The sequence below is a fragment of the Glycine soja genome, chromosome 8, assembly GCF_004193775.1.
Source record: "Glycine soja cultivar W05 chromosome 8, ASM419377v2, whole genome shotgun sequence".
Taxonomy (NCBI): Eukaryota; Viridiplantae; Streptophyta; class Magnoliopsida; order Fabales; family Fabaceae; genus Glycine; species Glycine soja.
The window spans coordinates 18,633,385-18,652,207 of NC_041009.1; the positions used below are offsets into that span (position 1 = coordinate 18,633,385).

Consider the following 18,823-nt stretch of genomic DNA (forward strand, 5'->3'; position numbering starts at 1 on the left):
TTACCTGGATATAAATATCCTATTAAATAAATGAAATTTTAAACATAGTCTCATTTTTTTAATTAAAAATAATCAAGATTTCTTTATAAAAGAGAATAACAAAAATGTGTTTTTTTTCTTATAAAAAAACAAAGGGAGTATAAACTAATGTAGTAGTAACGTACATAACTTCTAAAATTTAACTTCGCTATCTTTCATTTTGGGCAATGAGTTTAATGAAATATTTAATGGTATTGATTCTTACTCTGTAATGATTAAGAAATATTTAATAAAATTAAAAATTATTATATTTAAAATAAAATGACCTTATTCAATATCATAATTTTTTATGTTTGTACCACTAATAAGGATAACTTTAACAGAAATTTATTAATTAGATCTTAAAAATCTAAAACATCAAATGTTTTGAAAAAAAAAATAAAAACATATGGAAAAGAGATAGTAATTAGCGTAGTCAATAAATAACATTTATTGACACATTCAAAAAATAATTAAAATTTACTTTCTAAATTTCCTATTAAGGCATCCCATACGAATTAATGTAGTAATGAAGTACTAAACAAATTCTAAAAAATAAATTGGTTATTGAATTTCTCTGATATCATATACATAAGAAAAAAACATTTTTTATTTTAAATATAATTTTTTTAACTAATTTTATCTTATGTTATTATTATTAAAATATTATTCATTTAATTAATGTGTTAGTTTTAATGATTTTTTTATATCAAGTTTCAATGAAAAATAAATTTTAAAAAATATCTTTTAATTGAAATTGATGTAATTAATTAATTTTTTTAGTTGATGGGTTATGTTTATATATATATATATATAAACATATTTAAAACCAGAGATAAGAGGAAGTATACTCTCCGAGTCTTTCATTTTGGCCAGAAGTTTGAATTTTAATCAAATGATATTAATTAATCATTTAATTCATTAAAAGATGGAGTTTGAATTCTCTTCCAATGATATTGATTAATTCTCACTGGGTAATGAGTTGCACGTTTCATAGCCATTTAATCTATTAACACGTCAAACGGTCAAAGAGAGTTTGATGGGTACCGGTTTCTTTATGGGTCGGCGCGTCGTTATACATGAGGCCGTTTTTGTTTTTCTTCCAAAATTTAATAAAGAATGGTAATTAAAAAAATATAATACATTTATGTATAATACTAAGTTATAACAATGATTCGGATTAATTGTCTTTTTAGTCATCAATTTTTTCAGTGAACATGTCATTAAATTTTTAAGATTTTTTTTAATTTCTAAATTTTTTACTGTTATTTATTTTTAGTTTCTTTTTTTTTCATTTTTATTTTTAGCCTGAAAAAAATAGACTAAAAATAAGGATAAAAAAAATTAAGGAATTAAAAGTAAGGTTAAAAAAAGGTTAAAGGATTAAAAGTAAGAATAAAAAAAAGGTTAAGGGATTAAAACTAAGGATGAAAAAATGTTAAAGGAATTAAAAGTAAGAATAAAAAAATTAAAGGACCAAAAATAGGTTAAAAGTTTTCAAGAATTAAAAATATTTTTTCTAAAAATTTTTAACGACTATAAAGTTTTTTACATATTTTCTTTTTATAGACTTTTTTTTTATAATAATTACCTCAAAAGTCATATTAATAATTATTTTTTATTACATGCAGAGTATAAATTTTTATATTCTCAAAAAACATGACCATCAAATTTTATTTCTTAATCATCTCTTTAATCAAATATCGCAATTTCACGTATAAAACTATATAGATACTTATGAATAAAATTTAAAATATTTTCAAGTAATTTACATCTATATATTAATTTAAAATACACTATATTAAAAGTGACTTAATTTCTTAATCTACTTTAACTTTAAAATATATCAGTCATGAATTCTCCTACGAATGGAGTTATAAAACTATGTTTTCAATGTTTACATATAAAGAAAAAGTCTTGAATTCTCCTTTTATAATTTGAATTCAAATTCAAATATTTTCAATAAATAATAAATATAATCACGATAATTTAAAACTTTTTCTTTTAGTTATATTTCTTAATTTTATTTAAATTATTATGTATATACTTAATATATAACTTTAATTAATAAATATTTTTATTGCAAATTTGTTAAATTTCATAGTATGAATTTTAAAATAATGCATGATAAATGTTAATGAACATACGTGAATAAGTTGGGTTCATTGTATCTCATAGTTATATTGTTGCAAAATTTGCCGTGTGCAAGTATTTTCCCTTCTTTCATTTATAGAATTCAGGAGCTACGTGTGTATCATCTTGTTAAAATTCCTTGCTCAAATAGTATAAGTTTACTCAATTTTTTATAGGTTAAATAAAGTAATTTGGATCTTGTTGAACTATATATTTAACAACTTTTGATTAGTTATTTGATCTATTATTTTTTATTAGGTTCTTAAAATTATATTTGTTTCTTAATTAAGTCCTAACAAGCAAGGACCTAATTAAACAACAAATACCAGTTTAGAGACCCCAAATAAAGAATAAATATTTGAGGGATCTAATTAAAAATTCTCAAGTCTTTACATGCCAATAATCCCACCTTTGTTAGGTTGACAATACTGAGTTTAGAATTTACAAATTTGCAGAAGTGAGAATGCTGATCAGTAATGGTGAAAGTGTGTCTGTAAAGATACCACAATTTTCAATTAGATTCCTAAACTATGACAATCTTAAATATGTTTTTGAAGTATTTTTTTTTCTTTCAACTGAGTCTCCTTAGACATAATTTAAAAAAAAAAAAAATACAAGTTTAAGGATCTAATTAAAAATATAATTCAAAACCCTAATTAAAAATTTGACACACACGGTGTGTGGGCATGCGTTTGTTTGTGTTGCTAGCACTCTTATATGAACACGCAAACAAATGCGCATTTAGATTTATATTACATGGGTGAATGATAAGGTCAAAATTACAAGACATATATAAATAAATAAATAAAAGAGTTGCTTAATCTATGCCTCCAAGTCAAATCCCTATCCCAGAAAATTTAGATAACAAATTATTACCACCACCACCACAGAGTATCAAACTACCAGACTCAATTCTCCTTTTTAGTAGTACTCTATCATTCAGCAAGCTCTCAGCAGAAGATTGAAAACTATACTCATGAGGGTCACAATAATTTGATCTCATAGCTGAAGACTTCAAAACATTTTTTTCGAACTTTTTTATGTATTGTTGGATGTCTTGTTGAAGTGCAGAGGTTTCGGATGGCTTCTGTGCAAAGGAGAAGCAGGGTTTGCTACCAGTTTCTGTGCTGTCAGTGATTGAACTGACTTGACCGTGAAAAGCTCCCACAGTATCAATGTTGGCAGGTGGTTGTGAAATGTCATAATGGATATTCATGGATTGCCCTCGTGTGCCCGATTCCTGTGAAAATGTACGAGATTTATTTTCTGAAAATTCATGTGCATAATTCCTTTTAGGGGTGTGTAACACAGAATATGCAACAACAACAAAATCTAGGTTCACTAGGTGAGATCGGCTACATGGAAACAAAATATGCAACAATGTCAACAAATTCAAAAACAGGTCTACATCACCTAACATTTTCCAACGCTTTCTTGAATAAATCCTTTACACTCAATGGAATGGAAAATTAAGGAATTGGAATCAATATTTGCACATGACTATGTCCTCATTGAAAGTTGAAGCAATGATCACTCCGTATATTAAAAGACCATTCCTCCACTTACTAACTTATGTACAAGATCTCCCCTAACTAGCCATTTGAGAAGAGTTGTATACAAGTCAAAAGACATTTTCCACTCTTATCAATCACTTTTTCTCCATGCCTTCCGGTTCTCATTGTCAAGAGTGATAACCAAATGATTAAAACTAGCAACTTCCTTTAGCAATATTATTCTGAACCATCACAGAAGTCAGGTTTTTGTTCCCACCTCTTCACTCTCTCACTGTGTTGTGTGTGTGAGAGAGAGAGAAATGTTACCGGCACACAATTAAGCAGCCTTGAATTTATTGTAAGGTCTAATATCAGCATGAGAAAGAAACAATAAAATTGAATCTTATAACATTCCTTTTTGATAGATAATTATATGTGAATGCGTATATTTTAAATCCCATTCTCAGATATCTATAAGCATCATGGTATGTAGCCCTTAATTAGTTAATATATTTCAGTATTAATGTCTTAAGCCACCAAGATAACAAGTTTCAAATATTACATTGGAATAAGATTAAGTAACAAGATATTATTTGAGAAGTTTATTTCAGATTCAGAAAAATATTATGCAAGTAAAGAATATCAAGAGAGACCTGTTAATCATTAAGGAAACTGCTAATGAAATGAGAAACTGAAGCATTAGAACTTGCCTCAGTTAAGCATACAGGGCTGCCAGATGGAGTAGGTGGACCAACGAAATTGACTGGGGGATCCTCTGGAGATGAAAAGTCAGAACTATCAAAAGTTGATAGCGAGACACACTCATCAAAATAAGCCTTGGCATCTTCTGCAAGACGTTTTGACATCCTCCTTCTTTCAATGCTAGACTGTGAACACGTTTTTGGTTCATTAACAACGGAATAGAATTAAATATCAGCAATAAACAAAAGCTATCTAACTACAACAACTACAATATCATCATCTTCACCCCACATAGAAAATGCATAAATAAGATTGTCAGCATATCTGATTACTCAACAAGGGAAACATCGATATCTTGGCTTCAATACTTGGAAAAAAGATGGGCTTTTTCTATTTAATATTTTGAAGTTCATGCGGTCAGAAATCATATTTTATTTATAACACAGCTACAGAGTAGAAGCTTCTTCCTATCCGTGAGAAGTCCATAACTCCATATGAAGATCCAAGATTCATAGTTAAAAGATAAAGTTTGGGCTTGGTACATGTCTGAAACAAGTATTTTTTTTTAGATTTCCCCCCAATCTTTCTGCTTTTATCCTACAGCCCTCCTAGGCCAATGTTTCCTCTCTACATACATAATTTATAAAGAGGTCCATGTACAACACAGAACAGAACACATGCTACATACGTTTTAATGGGCAAAGTATTTAAGAATCTCACATAACATGTTTGAAAAGATGCATTAGACTATACAAAATGCCAAAAGAAAACCTACTTTTCTTGCTGGACGAGGCTTTTGTGTAACAGGGGTCTTGGGATATGGAAGAACTTCTTTCAAGATTCTATCAAGTTCTTGTCCATGATGCTCTTCAACAGCCAGATCTGCTCGAAGATTTCTAGCTCGCTCCTGGGACTGTAGTATGACAAGGTCTACTTAATAAAGTGCAACTTAAAATAGAGACTATAACCCAAATACACAGTATAACCACTTGAGGAAAAATACATTAAGGGGTGGGCAAGATGTTCTGTAGTCATTTGGTCTGGAAAGGGTAAATGAACTAGTGACTCATTTGAGAGTTTCCACATAAAAGCATAAAAGGACTTCAGAAACAAAACATGTTCAAGCCTCTAGGCAACAATAACACCAAGTACCAACCCTCAAGCTCAACTATGTGATGACCATCAACAAACAAAGAAAAGTTAACCATACTCCATCTACAAGTATAGAAAGGAAAGGGAATATCACCTCTTCAAGCCTTCTGGCATACTCTTTTCTAATCTCTAAAACCAATTCTACTGCACCAGGGTTTACCAAGTCAGAAGGAATATCAGACAAATTGGTAACAGTGATGGCAGCAGCATTACTCCTTTGGATAGCCTTTAATTCCAGAGTCAGAAACAAGTTAGAAAATAGCACAAAACTTCCTTTTCCAATTATATTACAATTCAAAATTAAGCATACATGCATCAACAATAAATAGTACTCAACTATTCAGACTTTGTGAGTTGTGATGAGCAACCTAAATTTTTTAGTGCAAGCTATAAAGAAAGAAATATAATGAGTAAATGACTAATGTGAGTATGCACTTCCCTGGAAATGAAAAATCACAAGAAATGCAGCAATTGCTACACTTCATGTAAAATGCAAAGTTGTATCCCTGGACCAGTTGAGTTTTCAACTTCGAAAATGCATTGAAACCTGAAGAGATTTTCTTCAATTTTTTATCAGCAACAAGTTTATGATTCAATCACAGAGAACGAACTGTCATGCCCGGCTTCTTGGCTGATTCTGTTAATTATGACTAGTAGGTGTCTTATTCAACCTTTTTCTTTGACAGCTTTTTGAATATTTATAATGCATGATTTTAATTATTAGTCTTAGACAGACAGACATGCTTACACACACTCACTCACAGAGAGAAAGCTTTCCATTAAATAGTGACATATTGTATCAATCACCATTGGCTAAATCAATTCAAATAGAGCCAGTTGACTTAAAGCTGACAATGAAAAAGACAGTTCATGAAACATACACTTTCAAGGCCGATTTGAATCTCAGAAATAGCACGTTTCACTTCAGAACGAACCGTTTCATATATATCACTGGCTTCTGGCATATCTCCTTGCACTGACTGCAGAATTCAAGCCCAAACATGTACCAAAAGTTATCCATTTGTCATGTAGAACAATTATTAATTTTATGCCTAGTCTTGTATCATAGAAGCATTAAAGTTTCTCCCTTGGAAGAATAATTTGTCATGGATTGAAATTTCCTATATGTAGAAAATAGAATCTACATCAATGATCCTGTGGCATAAAGTCTATTTTTTTAAGCACACATGACATGATTCATAACATTGTGTGAATTTGTAATGGTAGGAGGAATGAAATCAAACTGAGATGAAATGGAATAAAATAACTACAATATTATTCAGATATGTTATGATAGAATAGATTATAAACAATAAGTTGGTTCTATCATATACCACCACATTGCAGAATCAAAAAAGTATCTAACAAATTGGAAGGGAACAGAGGTAACAGATACGGGGGAAATGGAATGGATTCCACTTGGTTTCATTCAATTTCACCATATTTTGAAGTGTAAACCTTCAAACTAGTTATCTGAAGTTACACGCATCACCACATAAGTCCTCCAAAAACTTTCATCACCAATCTAGTTCTTCAAAGATCTAAAACATCACCATAACAATCCTCCAAAGATTATATTAAGCAATTAGTCCCTTGAGAAAAAAATTCTACAGAACTACTGTGGTGATATGTGTGGCTTTGAAGGATCAACTTGAGACTTTAACAATAAAAATTAATATTATTCAATTCCTTTCCTTTCAATCAATCCAGACATATCTGTATACAAACTTTTTTATACCTCACCTTCATTTGTTCAAAAACTGCCTTGATAGTTTTCTCATCAGAACCAAATCCAGAACTTGCAGTCGAAGCTTCATCATCACAGGTTTGAGTTTGCAAACCAGGCTGCAGACAAACAAAATGATCACTAAACAATAAGTAAATTGTTCCTCATCTCAATGTTTCTAATATGCCTCAAACACACACCAGTAAGGAAGGAACTTACCAAAGTGGCAGCAAAACTATCTGAGACCTCAACAGACAAATGCCGACTAGACCACGTCTGCAAATCTTTCACTTGATCAGTCACACCATTCTCACTTCTTCCAACCAAACCACCTTTTCTGTTACTCCCTACTAACTTCAAACCATTCCCTTCTTTAGATTCAGCTTCACTCTGCACAAACAGCAAATGCACAAACAAGTTAAACTCCTTTCATACCCTTCTTTCAATGTCGCACACCATAACAACGGAAAGTTTCATTATAGAATTTAATTAGAATGCACTAATACTGTAAAATTTCATTATTGAATTTAATTTGAATACATTAACAGTGTAAAATTGATATTGTACACAAGACTATACAACTATATCTTTTCCTTACAGTCTTTATTTTTCGTATGCATGCATCTCAAAAATAGACTGTAAAACCAAAGGAGACCACTTTTTGTTGTTCATGACATTTCCCCAACGACAATGTCTAGGAGGTCTCAACTCTTCAGTGAATCTCCACATTTGTGCTTGAGAAACACATTAGTCCTCAAAAGTCAAAAGTACAAAAACTTCACCTTAGCCCCTAAGGAAGAACCATAAATATTAGTTCTATTAATCCTTTTGAGTGACTTATGTGTCAAGTGTTTAAGGATTAACATCACCTTTTATAGCTTTTAAGACTAATGTGAAATTTTTGCATTATTGAGACTAATGTGTCCTGTGCCTGCCATTTTAATGTAATTTACTTTATATAAAATAAATTATATGTGCGCTGCCAGTCGTGAAGTTTTTTACATTGTTTAGCCAATTATAAATCGTCATATATGGTAAGTTTATTGACTTTTATAACAATTACCTTACAAATCATAAGTAAGATCTCTATAAGTTTTTAAATTGTCATTCAATTACAAATTGTCATATATGGTAAGTTCGTTGAATTTTAATAATCACCTTTAAAATCATAATTAGGTTTCTAGAAGTTGTTTACATTGTCATTCAATTACAAATTGTTAAATTCATTGACTTTATAATAATTATCTTAGTAATTAGGAGGCTTAATTATCAGTTTGGTCCCTAAATTATTTTAAATGATTCAATTTGGACCCAAATTTTTAAAAGGATCAATTTGGTCATCAAGTGAAGGAATCAATTTGATCCTCAAATTTTTAAAAGGTTCAATTTGATTTTGAGGTTCAATTTGATCCTCAGGTTTTTAAAAATGAATCAATTTGGTCCCTAAATTATTTTGAAGGATTCAATTTGGTCCTTAAGTTCTTAAAAATTTGGGGACCAAATTGATTCATTTCTAAAAATTTGAGGACCAAATTGAACCTTTTAAAAAATTAATTGATTAATTTTTAAGAATTTTAGGATCAAATTGAATCTTTTAAAAATTTGAGGACCAAATTGAACCATTTGAAATAATTTGAGAACAAAATTGATAATTAAGCCTAATTAGGATGATCCTTGACCTGTTGACATTCTAAAAACTTTCACGTTCACAGTACATGTCCATTACACTCTAATTATATAGTTATTCATTTCAAAGCATTCCATATCTTACATTTATAATATGAATAATGAATAATTATAAGGACAAAGCTTAAATATAGTTACTTAAGTTTTGTTGGAGGTGTTCTCCTATCAAGATTGGAGCCTCAATAATCTACGTAATCCTTTAGATTAATGCATATCTGTATCATGTGGATTATTAAGGTGAATCTTCCATTTTGATTAGAGAACTGTGTTTAGGTTTTGTCCTACTTTTAAATCTTCCTACATATCCGTTTTAAATTTTCTAGATATTACATCTACTCATTTATTTAAGTACTTGGAAGATCTGTCATACTGGGATGCAACATTACGTGAATTTTTTGTAGTATGAACCGCTAATTTTCTCAACACAAATTTGGGTTTCCAAACACTCAAAATGCTGTAAAAAGAAAGACACAAACAAGCAAAACTCTCATTCCTCGATTCACATTCTATATTCTTTCAACAAAATTAATTAACAGTTTTTAATTGTAATTAGAAGGCCAATTTTTATTTATTTTTTGCCAACCATGCTAATATTGGTACGAAGTTATCTGCCAAAAACTGTGACAAACCTTGTGTATAATATTTTCCTCCCAGCACCATTTATTCCAAATAAAAAGATCAATTTAAAAAACGTGCAGCATACCTCGGAAGTAGAATAGTTCAGATGCCGCCTCGAAACCGGGCACTGCGAAGCGGAGCGGGCGCGTCGACCCGAAGCCGCTATTGGTAGGACCCGACCCGTTTCCATCCGACCCGGTCCGGCACTTCGCGCCGAATTCGCGGGCGTGGAAGTTTCGGTAAGAAGAGCTTTGGTGGATTGCGTTTCGTCGAAGAAGAGAGGGTTGTCCCTCTTGTTGAGGAACTCGGTGATGGTGGAAATGTCGAAACTTCCCCTGGAGAACGCGCTCACGCTCCTCGACCTGCGAGTCGGGTTCGGAGCTCTGGTGGAAGATCTGCCAGAAGACGACGTCGTGTTCGGAGGCGCGTTCGAATGAGCGGAAGATTGGGTTCCTCTTCGCGAAGACGATTTGAAGGCTGCAACCGCCATTGGAGAAAGTTTAGAGAAAATGATGATAGTGATAATAACGGAATGTGGAAAGAGGATGCTGGGAAGGTTGCATTCATCCTTGAATTGATCGGAATCTGCAAGGCTTTTTTTTTTTGTTTATAATTATTTTATCATCATTTGTTTTATTTTATTAGCTTGTTACTTTTGGTTATTTTTTTACATTAATAAAAAAATTGATTAAGAAATTAAAAAAAGTATTAAGATACGCAAAAATATATTTTTTAATTTCAAAATTGCAAAACTTTATTTTTTTTTTATTATTTGGTTGGCTTTGTGACCGGATCTCTTATCATTATTTAAGAAAGTTTATTAATTATCAAGGATCGAATGTTCTTTTAGGACACCAAGAGAGGAACGATTGTTCATTGCATAAGATTTTCAAGATTCTTTAAGCGTTACTTGTGAATATTTTTATTCATGATTTATCAAATAAAATATAATTTTGATTTCTTATTTATATTTTAGTTTTTAATTTGTTTATTTAATATTGAAAAGTTTTGCTTTGGTCCTCACAATATTTTTTATTAGACCAAATTAGTCCTCATTAGACCAAATTAGTCCTCATAATCTTTTTGCACTAGTTGTGATAATCTAGACTAACAAGACATCACTTTTAATTTCTCACGGATGATCAAGTTGACAAAATAATGAGAAACAAATTAACATAAGTTATGTTTCAAAAATATTTCATTTAATTTTTAGTTTTTTTATTAACGGCAAAAATTATTTAATTTTTTTAAAATAATTTTTTTTAGTAATTTTTAATATTTTTTGAAAGCTAACTTAAAGTAGCATTTTTTTAAAATATTAACTTCGAACTTCTTATTTTTTTATATTTTCTTCTCTTTTTATCCTTGATATATTTATCAAATTTATATTTATTTTTTTAAAATAAATTATTATTTTATTGTTTTTTAATCAGTTTACATTTTTTAATTACTTCAAACAGTTAATTTTAGTTTTATTGAATACTTATAGTTTAATGAGTTAGTTTTTTAGCTTTTAACTAATTTTTCATTCTCAATTAGTTTTTTTAACTAGTTTTGTAGAACATAATCAAAATAAAACCTGTTATAGTATGTTTTATTAACATTAGAGAGATATTTTGTGTCCTTTTATCAAACCACCTTTTTTTGAACTAGGGATCAGAATAAGTCAGGTTATGTTAGGCTTTGAATAAATAAGACTAACATGTTTCATAAAACTAAGGCTTAAGTATGATCTATTATCTGTTATAGGATTTGCTGATAAAAAAAAATCTATCATAGGCTTTTTTATAAGCTAACTTCACCTTTTTAAAAGCATGTTTAAAATCATACTTTTTATTAGTTTAATTTTAAATTGGCTAATGAGCCTTTAAAAAATGATCCCTTCCATTGTTATAAAAATTAGTTTTTAAAAGAGTAGAAAATTAAAAGCTAAAATATGTTTTTCGTTCTTATAAATATTGAAAAGTTTGGAATTTATCCCTACAAAATTTTTGATATGTTTTTCTTCATTGTAAAATTGAAGTTTTCTGGTTTGGAGCTAGGCTCGGATTCATCTGAGCCTACGTGACATCTTTTACAACTTAAATTATAGGCAAAAATATGTTTTCCATCCCAATAAATATCAAAATGTTCGAAATTCATCCCAGCAAAATTTTGAATCTTTTTTTCATGCTCGGAAAATTGAAATCTATTTTTTTCTAAACGTTGGTTCAGCTAAATCCAAACCTACATGTCATTATTTCATTGGTTCCATTGATAGCTATGAGAACGAGTGATTTTTTGAGTTAAAAACCGCCACAAAATACAAGAAAAAAATCCCATAAATTTGTAAATCTCTCTTTCATAATATTTTTCTTCCTTAACTTTCTTCATCTTCTTCGAATTTAAATAAACAATTGGTTCCATTGATGGTTATGAGAATGAGTGGTTTTTTTGGAGTTAAAAACAATCACAAAATGCAAAAAAAAACCCATAAATTTGTAAATACTATTTCCTAATCTCTTTCTTTCCTAACTTTCCTCATCTCCTTCGAATTTAAATAAATAATTTTTTTTTTTTTTTAAAAAATGTTCTTTTCAACTGCAATGCTCAACATCACCTTATTGACCCTATTATATTCTTCTTTTTCTTTGAATTCTTTTTCCTTCTGAAAACCTAACACCCTCACTTCCTAACTCAACTTTACGAATACCAATTTCAATATTCTATTGAAATGAAACGTTGCTGACAAACTCAACAACTTGCCTTCTAAATTCACCCCTCTCTCGGATTACCCTGGTAGATGGAGAAGATGAAGAAAGTTAGGGAAGAAGGATTTACAAATTTGTTGGTTTTTTTTCTATATTTTGTGGTTATTTTTAACCCTAAAAAATCACTCACTCTCAGTCATCAATGGAACCAATGAAAGAGTGACGTGTAGGTTTGGATTTACCCAAACCTACGCCGGGCCAAAAAGTAATAGATTTCAATTTTTTGAGGACGAAAAAAATGTTCAAAATTTTGTAAAGACAAATTCCAAACATTTCAATATTTATAGGGACGAAAAATATATTTTAGTTTATAAATGTAAGTTTTAAAAAATATCATGTAGGATTGGATTCATCCAAACATAGTTCTGGGCCAAAAAATAACACATTTCAATTTTACAATGATGAAAAACATACAGAAAATTTTGTAGAAATGGATTCCAAACTTCTCGATATTTTTAGGGGCGAAAAATATATTTTAGTCAAAACTAAAACACTAACGAAAGAGACAATGAAAAATATGCTAACTCATGTGACATGGCTAACCTAAACAAACTAACATAAAAGCCAAATAAAAAAAATTAAAATATTTTTCGTCTTTGCAATTTAACATTTTTTTCATTTTTCGTCCTTACATTTTTTTTTTCCATTTTAGCCTTACAAAATGTGCTTTAGATGACGCTTTGAACAGTGAAAAACACTTTCTAAAGCATATTAGTTAGAAAAACAAACAAACACATTTTGCCAGAGTTAAAATGAAAAAAAAATTACAAGAACGAAAATAAATAAAAAATGTTGAATTGCAAGAACAAAAAATGTATTTAAGCCTAAATAAACTAATGTAAAATATATATGAAAAACTAATGTAAAAGCCATATGATATGACAAGATTCTGTTACTATAAGGATAATCCAAAGTTTTTTTTTAAGAAAAGCAGGATTATTTCATTTTATTATGAATCAAATACAAGATACAATTTAAAATATAATCATATTCATAGATATGAGTATTAAACCAAGAAGTTCTTGCAAGGAAATGAACTACTTGATTTGCTTCTCTCCTAGCAAAATTTACCATTGAGTTTTGAATAACTATCAACCTTGTTCTACATTCAAGAAATATTTTGTGATATTAAGAAGAACCATGCTAATTTGCTTGCAAATTATCAACCAAAGGATAATCCAAAGTTAACCAAGGTTTTAATGGATAAACAAACATGCACTAAAACATAAGAGACCAAACCAAAACTTAAAACGTATATAAGAGACCAAAGTTCTATTTTAGCATAAATTATTTTAATTTTGATTTCTATATTTTAAAAGTTTGGATTTTTATTTCTATAATTTTACTTTTTTTTTAGTTTTAATTCATATAATTTCATTTTGTGTAACATTCCATTTGAGACAAATTTGCTCTAAAGTAAAAGTTAATATTTTATGGTGTTGATGTCTCAGTCGCGCATGACTCTTTATTTGTTGATGGATTCTAGAGTGTGAAAGTAAAAGATTTTTCACATGATACCAAAGCAACCTCAACCATTGGATCTATTAGTTTTATAATAGAGTTCAGATTTTTTTCTCCTTTTTTCTTCTTTTTGGTTTTTTTTTTTTTGTCTTTCAAAATTTACTCCTACTCTTTCTCCATTTCAATTCATGGAATTTCTATCGCGACGACCCCTAAGTAATTGTCAATGGCAACACCACTGTTTCCAAGCACTACGTTCTTAGTCCTTGTCACTTCCAAAGAACTAGTTGGAGTCTTTCACATTCAAAGAATCATCGATAATTGTGATATCCTCTATCATGCATATAAATGAGAAAAACATATAAAACACGAAATCTAATTAAATCAATTTTATTCAATAAAATTATAAGTAAATTTATGTGGATAAAGTGATAAATAATCATTTCTATTTTATATAGTATTACTATGTTTTTAAGAATAAAATCATTTTTTATGTTATTCATGCATTTAAAAACCTGATAGCATCATGCCAGTAACACTAATAATGTAAAAAAAAAAAGGGGCAAGTGACCCATAGTTGATCAAAATTAATTAAATCGAAATGTTGCACCATTTTCCTTTTTATACTTATCTTATGATTTTAACTCTCTTCATTTTTTATTATATTATTTATTAATATTAATTACTTTCATTTTTTTTCTTCTATTTCTCTCCTATACATCCATGTCCAATGAACCTTATCCCTTATATAATATGAACTTATACATTCTAGGACGAGCACGTTTTGTTTTCAAAAAGAGAATTATATATGTATAATTACTTTACCTTTGGTGTAATTAATAAAAAATGAACATAAAATCATGGTGTACGTAATATTTAATTCTCACGTGTAAGGCTTCAAGAATACAAATACCACTCTTTGAGGGGGGAACATACAAAATCAGTTGTAGGATCCCTAACCCGCTATTACCGTCTGTTTTTCTTTTTCTATTGCTGTGTGGATAAAGTCAATAAAACAATTAATAAGCATCTAATGCATTCATGTCCATGCTCATCAAGGTCATGTTACTTGGAGACATATTGGTGAGGCGAATCAAGTTGCGGATTTTTTTGCCAAGCAATCCATTATGCTTCACGAGCTGATTTAGATAGCTTTCCCTAGAGGATTCTTAGTCCTCATTTGCAATTGTAATTCAATATATATATATATATATATATATTAACAAGTTTCAGCATAATTGATAAATGACTATCAACAAAGTCTAATTGAGTGACTGAAATAAGATGCATGTTGGAGACTCTGATACTTATATTTGATTCATACGAATAAAAAAAGAAAGATAATTCATTTCTAATGAATAATATTTTAGAATTTTCAGTGTGTTACTTTTTATAATTAAGTTTTATAAAATTAACTATTTATAGATAAAGTTTTAAATATTTTGAACTAATTTAGAAAAAATTACTCAATAAACCCTTATGGGAAAAGATCTACAATACTCGTTGAGATAATATAAAATTATTTACATGATTCAGTTTACATAATGTAAAATTATGTACTAAAATCGAATTGTACATAATATTCTAAATAAGAAATATGAAATTAAAGTCTTGCTCTAGTAATTATTTGAAAGAATCAGCACTGTCTGAAACACAAAAAGTAAAAAATGTAGAAGATGAACAAAATAAGAGGCTTTCAATTTGACTTGTTGGTATGTAAATATATAAAGAATTCCAATGAATCAAAACAAGAAAGAATCAGCACTAATTGTAGTGAAATTAATTGCGTAATTTACTCAATCAAAATATTATTGTAAAATTAAAATTAACATAAAATTAATCATTTACAATTTTAGAGAATGTCAAGTGTCAACGTTCTTTTAGAAAACATTCTTATATCTATATATTATTATAGACTATAGATATAGATAAATTATATATTTCCCACTTATAATTTTTTTTGGTAAAATTCTTTTTTTAGGCAACAATTAATCAAAGTCTTACATACTATTATATATATAATACTTATCCTTGCACATGTATTAAATTTACATTAAATCCTATTTTCTTAAATATGTGATTTTAATCTTTTATTTTTTTAATTGAAACATATTATCTCTTATTTCTAAAAAAATTTAGATTTTAATTCCTTATTTTTTAATTGAGACATTTCATCCCACATTTTAAAAAAATTCATAATTTTGTCTTAGTTGTCAATTTCAAACGTTAATCCATGTACTCTTAAACATCATCTAACACATGTTTATTTATTATCCACATGACAAATATTTTTTAAAAAATTATTTAATTGCTAGCAACCTTAATTTATAAAAAAAATTAAAAAAATACATAGTCAAGTGCAAGATGGAAAAAATGGATTAAAATCATAGATTTTTTAAAAAGTGATGGACAAAATATTTCAATTAAGAAACAGGGGGACTAAAATTGTGAATTTTTAAAATGGGGACAAAATGTCTCAATTAAAAAATAGAGGAACTAAAATTATAGATTCAAGAAAATAGAAAGACAAAAATTATATTTTAACCATACAGTATATTTAAATATATTGTTTTTTAATTATGTTATTGGTATAAAGTATCAAATAACTTTGTTGATGACTAATTTTTATAAAAAAGTGAAATATGTTCACACGGCGAAACATTCTTTTATAGTAGATTTTTATATTAAATATGTTAAGGTTATCATATATATAAAAATATTATAAGAAGTAAGATCAATTTATTAGAAAATAATGATAAAAATTAATAGAATCATTTGGATATATTAATTATAGGTATGATATGGTTTAATTTATTTTTTATTCAATTTAAGTATTAATAATATAAATAATAATTTGTAAATTGATTCAAATCATTGTTTATTTATTTTTGAATAAAAATATATTACTTAGAATTTAAATTAAATTTGCTAAAATTTGTAAAATATATTTTAGAAGAAAAAATGTGTCAAATAAAAAAAATTATATACGGGAATAATTACATATAGAATTTTTTAAATTAGAAAATTTTGTATATGGGAATAATTATATACTTGTGTTAGAGAAAATGTATCAATTTTTTTAAAATAATAATATAAATTTTTGTTACATTAAATAATAATAGAAGAAATATATTAAATATTGATAAATAATTATATATCAGTGTTTAAAAATATATCAAATTTTTAAATATTAATATATGATTTTATTTCATTAAATATTGATATAATAATTATATGAAATATTTATAAATAATAGAATGTATAAGAAACCCATAAATGTCACACAAAAATTGTAGCTCACAACAAAAAGGAATGTATAATTCATAAATTAATTATACATGTTAATTATAGAAAATCATGATAATTAGTAAACAAATTATCATAACTATAGTACATTAAATAAATTAAATATCATATAATATAAAATTTTCCGAATCAATTTAAAATGTAATGAATCAATTTAGTCTTAAATTATTTTTTAATTATTAAATTTTTTAATCTCATACATAATTTAAATTATAATTCTTTCTTAATAGAAGAAATGTCTCACTTAATAGTATCATGATCAATTAATAAAATAGAAATCATTAAAATGAATTGAATAATGCTATTTAATAATCAATTCCATCATTAAACCCAGAAGAAGAAAAAAAGTTAAGGGATAATAAAATTAGAAAATTTGTGATCTAATAAGAAATGAGAATAAGAGGAAAGAAAGTATGCTAAAAGAAGTGAAAATATATGATAACGCAAAACTCTCATTCATTCAGCCATGTATAAATATAAATATTATTTAATAAAAAATATATTAAATATATATTTTTGAATCAATCAATTAATTTAAGATTTATTGGACTTATTAAGAGGATGATAAATGATTTTTGCTTCGACCTCGGAATGGCTCCCTGGTGGATGGGGGGTGGATCTCGCGTGCCTAGAGGGGGTTTTACATTAAGCTAAAGGGGTTTGGTTTTAAGCTGGAGGTTGGTTCTAACCTTTAATCATACATGAGTTGTGCATTGGGTTAGTGTCTCTGTGTTTACAAGGTTGGTTTGTGCTTAAGCCAAGGTCTATATAAATTACATTAGAAGAGCTTTTTGAGATAACAACAACATCAATGCCTCAGCGCTTTTTTGCATTGGGAGGGCTAATGTGCTCTGGCTAGACTTCGAATCCGAGGGAATGGTCTTTTTTCTCTGGTATTTTGTTTGCGTCTTTTTCTTGTATGTAGCAGTTTTATGACTAAAACTAGTCGGTAAAAGAAAGGTATAGTACAAAAAGAATAGAGTAGTATAGACTTTTTTTCATTTGCAACATAGACATAAAATGAAACAGTGTTTGAAGCATAATAAAGCTAAATATTGATATCAAAATAATTGTTCAAACAACAAAATTAACAAAACATTGTCGGTAAAATAATAGGGAAAAAAATTAAAATAAAAAAATATAGATAATATAAACTCCATAACAACACTCAAAAACTAAATTGTATAAAGGGTCCACAATAACCTAAAAATAACTATGATTATGTAAGAAAAATCAAGAAATAGATCATCACATATGTACATAGAATATATTGAACGGATTATTTAAAATAGTAAAACATATCAATATTTGTCTTCAATAATTACTCCACATTTCAAATGTGAAATTGTCATTCCAAACTCTGTTTCCCTTTTTATTGATAAAGTTCATTTTTCTCTAGCTTTATCATTTTATCTTCTCTAAAACCATGGAATTATTTAAAAACTAAATATCATTATCCCTAAACAGCATCTAGTGAAAAAATCATACTTTTTAAAAGCGTGAATTAAAGTACCTATACAAATGAATGCAGAATAAAAAGATTTTTTTTTTTAAAGATAGGAGCAATAAAATACTGATATCGAAAAAACCAGATAAAAAAATACCTTTTTTGTTATTAAATGACAAACATATTCATATATTTTCAAATTTTCGAAGCACTTCAAAAACATCTATACAATTCCAAATTGAATTATACTAAAAAAGGAAAAAAAAAATAAAGCAGTGATAATAAAAAGGACAAAATGAGAAGAAAAGAAAATAACTAAATTGGTGGTGTC

At 27.9% G+C, this 18,823-nt stretch overlaps 1 protein-coding gene across 1 annotated transcript; it reads right to left on the reverse strand.

Annotated features, from left to right (window-relative positions):
- Positions 1–2,830: 2,830 nt before the first annotated feature.
- Positions 2,831–10,120, reverse strand: LOC114422566. The gene is made up of 8 exons (XM_028388998.1): positions 9,614–10,120; positions 7,444–7,614; positions 7,242–7,343; positions 6,380–6,478; positions 5,593–5,724; positions 5,122–5,259; positions 4,355–4,531; positions 2,831–3,391 (listed from the first exon to the last, which is right to left on the reverse strand). The coding sequence occupies exons 1-8, from the start codon at positions 10,016–10,018 to the stop codon at positions 2,987–2,989; spliced, it is 1,629 nt and encodes a 542-aa protein (XP_028244799.1). The 5' UTR covers positions 10,019–10,120; the 3' UTR covers positions 2,831–2,986.
- Positions 10,121–18,823: the final 8,703 nt, after the last annotated feature.

What these genes read in the sequence shown, in the direction of transcription:
- LOC114422566 (XM_028388998.1), bottom strand. Translation starts at nt 10,018, where the DNA reads ATGGCGGTTGCAGCCTTCAAATCGTCTTCGCGAAGAGGAACCCAATCT. An exon ending in ATGCCAGAAGGCTTGAAGAG is followed by an intron (nt 5,260 to 5,592) that starts GTGATATTCCCT and finishes GTCATACTACAG; the next exon opens with TCCCAGGAGCGAGCTAGAAA. An exon ending in AGCCTCGTCCAGCAAGAAAA is followed by an intron (nt 4,532 to 5,121) that starts GTAGGTTTTCTT and finishes ACGTGTTCACAG; the next exon opens with TCTAGCATTGAAAGAAGGAG.